Source organism: Acanthisitta chloris, unplaced genomic scaffold, assembly GCF_000695815.1.
Source record: "Acanthisitta chloris isolate BGI_N310 unplaced genomic scaffold, ASM69581v1 scaffold4738, whole genome shotgun sequence".
Taxonomy (NCBI): Eukaryota; Metazoa; Chordata; class Aves; order Passeriformes; family Acanthisittidae; genus Acanthisitta; species Acanthisitta chloris.
This window is the reverse complement of record NW_008688560.1, coordinates 3068-11148: the sequence shown is the minus strand read 5'-3', so window position 1 is coordinate 11148 and position 8081 is coordinate 3068. Positions and strand designations below refer to the sequence as shown.

The 8081-nt window shown below is 50.6% G+C and overlaps 1 protein-coding gene across 1 annotated transcript in view; it reads left to right on the top strand.

The window, feature by feature from the left end:
* The window catches only part of DCPS (decapping enzyme, scavenger), a gene marked incomplete at its 5' end in the record, with an annotated part of 15953 nt that extends 8832 nt beyond the window's left edge, over window positions 1–7121 (top strand). The window contains 4 exons of the mRNA XM_009081053.1: window positions 260–405; window positions 2902–3015; window positions 5762–5872; window positions 6674–7121. Of these exons, the coding sequence (XP_009079301.1) occupies window positions 260–405; window positions 2902–3015; window positions 5762–5872; window positions 6674–6940 (638 nt within the window). The remainder of the gene's footprint in view (window positions 1–259; window positions 406–2901; window positions 3016–5761; window positions 5873–6673) is intronic.
* Between the last annotated feature and the right edge of the window lie 960 nt (window positions 7122–8081).

Genomic DNA, 8081 nt, shown 5'->3' with positions numbered 1-8081 from the left:
AAGCCCATTCCCTCTAGTCCTGTCCCTGCAGGCATGACAGGAGAGGCCATTCCCCACCTCTCTACAACCCTGTCAGGGAGTTGAATAGCAGTCATTGAGAGCAGCCCTGGCAGTGTTCACAGCTAGGTTGGCTAAAGCCTTGAGCAACCTGCTCTGGTGGGAGGTGTCCCTGCCCAGGGCAGGGGGTTGGGGCTGGATGATCTCTAAGGTCAATTCCAACACCTGAAATTCTATGATTCTCTGATACGTTTGCTTCTAGAGATCAAAGCCACAGTGGTGTACCCTGCCACGGAGAAACACATCCAGAAGTACCTCCGCCAGGAAGTGCACCTCATCCGAGAAACCTGGGAGGATTACAAGAGCATAACCCTGCCCTACATCCAGTCCCAGAGCTTCAGCATCCAGGTATGGGTGCCACCACCTCCATCTGCAGAGACAGATGGCTTCGGTTCCCTCCTTCAACACTCTGGGCTGCCAAGTGCCTCCTCCGAGGCCCAGGCTGGAGTGTCAGGAGTGCTAGGCCCTGGCTCCCTGTGGGCTGTGTTGTAGCTCCATGGTGCTGACCCCTCTCATCCAGCTGCCTGGGACATCCTTTTCCAGCTTTGCACAAAAGCGTTTGCCTTGGAGCTGTGCACCTAGTTGCCTTTCCCAAGGCTTCTGGAGAAGCACTGAGGCGTTTCTTCTTTCCCAGGGTGGCTCCCTGGGCGTTGGTGCTGTTTTCTGGGCCTTTTAGGAGTCTCTGGGGTATTGTGGGGATGGATTCCTGTATCACAACTCACTCCTCTGGCTGCAGCTTCTGTCATTCACCACTTCAGTCCATATTGAAGCTGCTATTTTCTGTGTCCTCCTTGCCCCAGGCAGCCTCAGACTTCTCCCCTGATTTTATCCTTTTTGACCCTTTCTATCTTTCTCCTTTGGAGGCCAAAGAAGCATAAGTCTGTAGGAGCCAATCCATGCCAGCTTGTGCAGAAGGGGGAATAAAACAAATCGAGAAAATGTTGAGGCTATGCATTAAAAATAACTTCCAAAACCATCCAGGGGCCTTGGATACCCCTCAGACCTCTCTCTTGCTGCCTTAAACTGCAGCATTTATTAGCTGGAGAAAGGCAGGAGCATGTTTCCACCAGGCCTCAGCCCGCACAGATGTTTTTCTCTGTGCTTTTGCTCCCAAATCTGTGAAGTTACCTGGTGTAGCAGCTGCATTCAGGAATTGCTTGAGCTCTCACTCTGCCTCTTCCACAAAATGCTTGTGAGCTGGTTTCTGTACAGGGAAACATATTCCTGGTGACCATCAGGAGCATCTGCTGAGGAATCACAGTCCTTGACCTCTGGGATTTGATAATGCTGTTCCTTGTCTTTATCCAAGTGGTTTTGCTGAGTGCAAGGGGAAGTGTGAAGGGTAGCAGAAATACCAGGGGAGTACAGAGGCCTCTGTGTTTCCTGCCTGAGGATGGAGAGTGTGGATGCTTTCAGGATAATGGTTTTATTGTCGTGCCAGTCCCTGGACATGTGTTCTCCTCACAGGGCTTGTGCTGGAAGCAGCAGGAGCAGTCAGCTGGTGACCTGCCCATCATGAGGCAGCACTGGGTTTAATTCCGCCCATCTGATCACTGAACTTATTCAGGGCACTGATATCTTGGCACTTGTGAACAGAGCAGGCATAAAAGCCCCAGCAAAGGGCAAACTTCCAGTTCCTACTGAGCTTCCTGCCTTGCTTTCCTCCCAGAGTCACAGAGCACAGCCAGTTGTGCTGTGCTTTCCAAAGTCACTTGAAGAATCTAATCTCCAACATCTTGTTGCTAAGAAAAGACCAGAAATTTCAGAGAATAAAACAACCCAGCTCAAGGGAGGAGAAGTTGGTTTCTCCCTCAGGTCAGTTCACAGTGATCCTAAATGTTGATTAGATTAATCTCTTGATGGAGTTCCTCCGAAGTGGTGTGCACAGTGTCCACTGGCCCAGCTCACTTCGTGTGTTTGAGACTAGCTGCAGCTTCCCTACCCATCTAGGGCCACCAGAATGTTTCATACGTATATTTGCTGGCAAAATGATGTTCCCAAACATTTTCAGCTTCCAAGTCCTAGCAATTTCCTACTGCCTTTGTTATCTTCTAGAGCCCTGGCTGGGGACTCCCTTGGCAGTCTAACACTTAAGCTACAGTGTAAAGTGCATTTTGGAGGTGTAAAGAAGGATGCTGGAGCTCAGGCTGGGAACCAGGGAGAGCAAAGACGCTTTGCTGTAGTCTTACTCTCTCCCTTATCTCTGATGCATTCTGTTTTGTAGCTAAAATCCTTTGAATGGTGCTTGCTTTGCAGCAGGAGCATGGGGGGATAAGCAGAGCAGGGATTACAGGCAGGCTGGAGGCTGGAACTTGAAGTAGGGAAGAAGAAGAGTGCTGAGCTGTTTTCTAATCAGCCAGGGAGCCAGGAGACGTGCACTGCCCAAAAAACACAGCCCTTTGGTATTCACCCAGGGAGGTGCCAGCAGCCAGAACCTCATCCAGGACAAGCTTGTGAGCACTCTGCTCCTTCCTTTTGGAACAGGGAAAAAATCAAGCAAGTTCCCTTCCCAGACCTTCTTGTAAAGATTTTGGTGCAGCCTGGGGTCGAAAAGGTGCAAACAGCCCTGTGGTGCTGCAAGAGGTGTATGCTGAGCCCCACAAGAGTTGGGTTCAACTGCTTTTCACTGAGGTGCTCACAATATCCTGCAGTTTGTTTGGTCTTGGAGCATTTTATGGATAATTAACTACAAATTGTTTGGTCACCTTAAAATCATTTGGGTTTGGGGTTTTTTTTATGCTCTCGTTGCAGGGAATGTGCAGTCATCCATGAGCTTGGGCTAAATGCGCCTGAGATGTTGTTTTTATTCTCTGCTGGTGTATAAATCACATATTTCTCTTTCAGTGGGTGTACAATATCCTGGAGAAGAAAGCTGAGGCCGATCGAATTGTCCATGAAAACCCAGATCCTTCCACTGGCTTTGTTCTAGTTCCAGATCTAAAGTGGAATCAAAGTCAGGTTAGTTTGCTCCTCTTGCTGCATGTCTGAAGGTGATCCAGGGGAAATGTCCACTTTGCAGCTGCTAATCACACCCTGATGAGAGCTTTAGTAGGTGACTGTGTCCTTCCTGTTCACACTGTCATTAGTGATGACATTGCCAGGGCCTTTTATCACATGCTGATTGCAGAACTTACTGCTGCTGGGAGGCATTTATTAGGTTTACTTTCTCATTCCTTTATCAGCTCAAATGTTGTCAGGATGTGTTTGACCTGAAATCCTGTGTATTTGTTTCTGCTGAACTTGTCTGAGTTTGTTGGTTTTTTTTGCAAGCAAAATCAGTGTTGTCCTTTGGTTGCTGCAATTAACTCATTGTTAAACAGATGATCCTTGGCTGCTGAGCAGCTGTTTTGCCTCTTGTGGGAGTGGCCACTTGGTGGTTTTTAAGCCCAGACTGTAATCTTAAATAGAGAATTATTTCCTTGGGCTTTGGCCTCCTTTCCTGCTGTACTCTTGAGGAACGTGAAGCTCCACACACACCCCTTGGAGCTGGGGGAGTGAAAAAAAGTCCCCTTTGTGTTTCTGATCCTCATATGCTTCTGCAGGTGGGGAAAGTTACCATGTGATTAAGACTCAGAAATGGAAAGGAAAACTCCAAAAAAAAGGGAACACAGGCCTGCTGGTGGGCAGCACCATCCTGTGCGTGCTGGGAGCAGCTGCTTTGGTGTGGTGCTGAGTTGTCCAGGGGAGTGACTTGGGTCACAGCAGGGTGATCTCTGGTCCTCGTGAATTCCTTGCACATCAGTTGCTGCAGAAATCCTCTGTGGAGCTGTCATGGGGTAACCAAGCTCAAATTTGCAGTTGTTCACCAGAGGCACAACCTTCCTGGAGAGGCTGCAGCACAGGGGACACATGTCCGGCCTGCAGGTTATGCCACTGTGCCCTGTTCAGTGCCCTGTATTTCCAAGGGGACAGTGTTTAGGGATCCCAAAACCTGCAGCATGCTGTCCCTTTCCTGGCTGTGGCAAAGCCTCAGTGTACATCCTCACTCCATCAGGATTGGCCTAAAACCATGGGTGGGCTAAAGTTTGTGCTTTAGGTTTCTCTAGGGACCTAATGCATCCATGGCTCACAGCTGGCACAGTCAGGAGGCTGTGAGGGAGGATTTGCCCTTAGGGGAGGTTTCCCCATGCTCCTGTCCTCCTGGAATCCTCTGGGAATGCTGAACAGGATCTCCTGGATTTTTCCCTGGCTGTCGGATTGCTGTCTGCATCCCAGGAGCTATCCAGGCCTGCCGGTCCTTTTCCCAGGCAGGCAAGCCAGGATCCCAGGAAGGGCTGTCTGCCTTGCCTCGGAGCCAAGGAATTTTTCTCGGCTGTGGGTGGTGCTGAGCCAGAGCTGATTCTGCTGGCCCCAGGGCTGCACCGATCCTTCCGCATCCCACCCGTGGGGCAAGGCTGTGTATGTCTGGGGAGAGAGACACCTCCTAGCAGGGCTCAGAAACCCTTTCAGCAGTGTTCCCTCCTGCTGGCTCAGCACCTTGCCCACAGATCCTGTGAATTCACCTGTGATTATCTCAGGCTGATGGCCATGAGGAAAATTTCTCCTTTGCATTGTGACATCTGCCAACCTCAACCTTCTGGGTGCTGCCCTAGCTCCTGCTGGGCAGCCTTGGTGGTGGTTTGAGTTGATTTCTTGGTGTGGTTTGGGGGTTTTTTTTGTTTTTTTTTAATTTCAAATGTTTTGGTGTGGTCGTTTTCCCCCAGAACTTCTGAGTTGGTTCCGGACCCGCAGGAGCCCCGAGGCGTTGCCTGAAGCAATGCCCAGCATGACATCATTCCAGGCCTTTTTAGCAACAGGCCTATTTGTTTCAAACAGCAACATGCAGATGTTGTTCCAAGGAGAAGAGCTGTTGCTTTCCCTCCTGCCAGCCAGCCTGGAGCCAAAGACCACAAGCTGATACACTGTCTTTTTCCAGAGCTGAGCATGAGAATCAACCCAGACTGTGCTGGCTGGGGGCAGGAACAGCTTCCTGAAGGGTCCTCAGCGCATCCTTTGGCATGAGCATCTGTTTCCAAATAGCCACGTGGGTTTCTCACAGCCCTGAAGAGATCTGCTGGGTCTCAAATATCCAAACCCTTTGCTTACCATATGATATCAGAAAGTTACTAACTGAGCTGAAGGAAACCAAGCTTGCTTTTGATTTTGGGTTTTTTCAAAGTGTAATGACCCGCAGCCTCATATCTTGTTAACCAAACATTGACGGTCATAAGCGCTTCCTTGGAAATATGAGAGCTGAGTGAAGGTGTTAAGTGCTGCTTTGGAAGTCTGGCTGAGAGCTGAATGGATGTATTTTACTGCACTGGGGTTATACAACCTAAATGTTCACATTTAGGTATTGTAAATAGTTATTTCCGGAACTGGTGTGACGGGAAAGTGACAGGCTGGAAATGTGTGTAACAGTTTAACTACTGTGATTCACTGTAAATTTGTATCTGAGTGTGGAGATAAGCCATGCTCCTCCCAGTTTTTTATCATCAGGAGCTTGCTCAGAAGACCTCTATGCCCTCATCCAAGCCACTGATGAACAAGTTAGATAACACTGGGCCCAGTGTAGAACCCTGGGGAACACCACTAGTGACAGGCCCCAACCAGGCTGTGCCACTGATCCTCCCAGTATGGGAAGCTGTGGATGGTGGCTCAGGTGCAAAGTGGTGCCTCCATCTGCTCTTTCTGTGTGCCCCTCACCCCTGCCCTGTGTCTGCAGCTGGATGACCTGTACCTGATCGCCCTGGTGCACCGCCGGGAGATCAAGTCCCTGCGGGACCTCACTGCCGAGCACCTCCCGCTGCTGAGGAACATCTTGCAGGAAGGAAAGGTGAGTGAGGCTGGTCCCACACTGTCCTGCCAGGGAGAGCTGGGGCTGCCTCTGCAGGGGCACTGCATCTGTATGGGGACTGATAACCCATCACACAACAGGGCTGTCTGCCCTCTCTGCCTGGAAACCCTGGTCCCTGCTGCTCTGTCAGCACCTTCTCCAGGCCATGCCATATTCCAGGTACTTTGTGGCTGTTCCATACTCCCCTGTTAGCAGTGAGTTAGAGTTGAGCCCCATATTAACAACTTCCTCCCTGACCCCTTGCCTGTTCTCACCAGCTAATGTGGTTTTTTCCACGGGGTGTATTTGGTAGGTGGATGTGCTACAGCTTCTCTTTCCTCTGCTGTGCTAGAATTGGGGAATTAATTTCACTGGGGAGAGTGGAAGATTAATGAAGAGATTAGTGAGGGCCATGGCTTTAATTACACCTGGTAACAGGAGCCCTGAGACTTGCCGAGTGAGCCACAGCGATAAGGGTGAGAGGGAAAATGATACAAGCACAGAGCAGTCCTGTCATGGAGGGAACAAAGTGGGGCAGCCAGAAGCATCACTTCATCCCTGTGGGGCAGCCAGAAGCATCACTTCATCCCTGTGGGGCAGCCAGAGACATCTATCCCTGTGGAGGCTGAAACAGGGTGGGAAGAGCTCTGTCCTTCCCAACTTCCCTCTCTCCTTTGCTGTGAGGAAGCAGAAATCCCTTCTGCCTTCCTCTACGCCTTTCCTGCTGCCCAGGGATGCTCCATTCCCTCCAAGGGTCCGTCTGTGCTCTGCCAGCCCTCAGCTGTTGTCTCCCCTCTGCAGGAGGCCGTGGCAAAGCGCTTTGGTGTTCCTGGCTCCCAGCTGCGCATCTACCTGCACTACCAGCCCTCCTACTACCACCTGCACGTGCACTTCACAGCCCTGGGCCACGAGGCACCAGGCAGCTCCGTGGAGAGAGCACATCTCCTGCCTGATGTCATCGACAACCTGGCCATGGACTCCCTGTATTACCAGAAACGGGCTCTGACCTTCCCCCTGCGGGCTGATGAGCCCCTCTTCAAGAAATTCCAGGAGGCAGGAAAAGTGTGAGCAGGCATATGTGCTTTTGTATCATTTTTAAAAGTAAATACCTGTTTTCCAGGGGGGTTTTTTTAAGGTTTTGTTGCTTTTATATTTTTTGACTCTGTTTTTGTACAAGGTGGGGCTGATGATCCTTTGCTATGGAAACTGTGTTGTCTGTTCAAGTCCATTAAAACATTGATGGAATAAACCCTTTGGAGTGTGCTGGATTTGACTCTGGACTTGGATGCAGTGAGCAGAGGGGTTTGGGCAGAAAGGGGCTGCCTGTATCCATCTTTTCCACGCAAAAGACAACCCCTGCCTCCCCACATGTCAGCCCAGACAGGGCAAGTAGGCAGACAGGTCCAAAAAACCTGTTGTCCTCAGAAAGCTTCGCTGAGAGCAGGGTTGCAGTTTTTCTGAGGCAGGGGAGGGGTGTTTTGGTCCAAATAAATCCAATGAGTAACCCAAGTCCTCACCCTTCCTGGCTGGCTCTGTTCAGACAAAGGCTCTGCTGCCTCATCCCCAGCCCAGAGCCATCACCTCTGCACTGCTCATTGCTCAGTTCTGCCTGAAGTGACCTCTGTTACCAGGGCAGTCTCTTCCTGGCAGAGGCTTCTCCAGGTTTTGCAAGGATGTTAGGGGTTAAAGCACTCAAAAAATAAATAACAGTGCTCTTCCTTCTGCTGAGGTGGTGGCTGGGCAGGAAGGAGCCAGGAGTTGGACTCAGTGACCTGTTGTGGTGGCAAAAGCTAGATTCTCTGTATGGAGAGTTCTTGCTCTGCCTTGGCATTGACTCCTTGGCATCTCTGCTGGACACCAACCTCTGAAATGTTCATGAGTTCTTGCTGCCAGGAAGGGCTCTGGTTTCTGGGCAGCTGGTAACCAGGGGTGTGATCACAGGCATCATCTTGCTGCCTACCCCAGTTCTCTGCTCCTTTCCACATGCTGAGCCCTAAGAGGGTTTATTTTTTTTTTTTTTGCTGATGGGTGGAAAACCCAGATGTGATTGATTTTTCAAGGCTGTGGCTGTGCCCTGTGCTGGAGCAGCCCAGAGCTGTCTGGAGTGCAAGTGGCACAGCAGAGATGCTCCAGGGCTTTGCTCAGCTCAGCTGAGCTGATTTATCACCAGGTCAGGCAGCACCTGGACATTTCAGCACCGAGGCAGAGC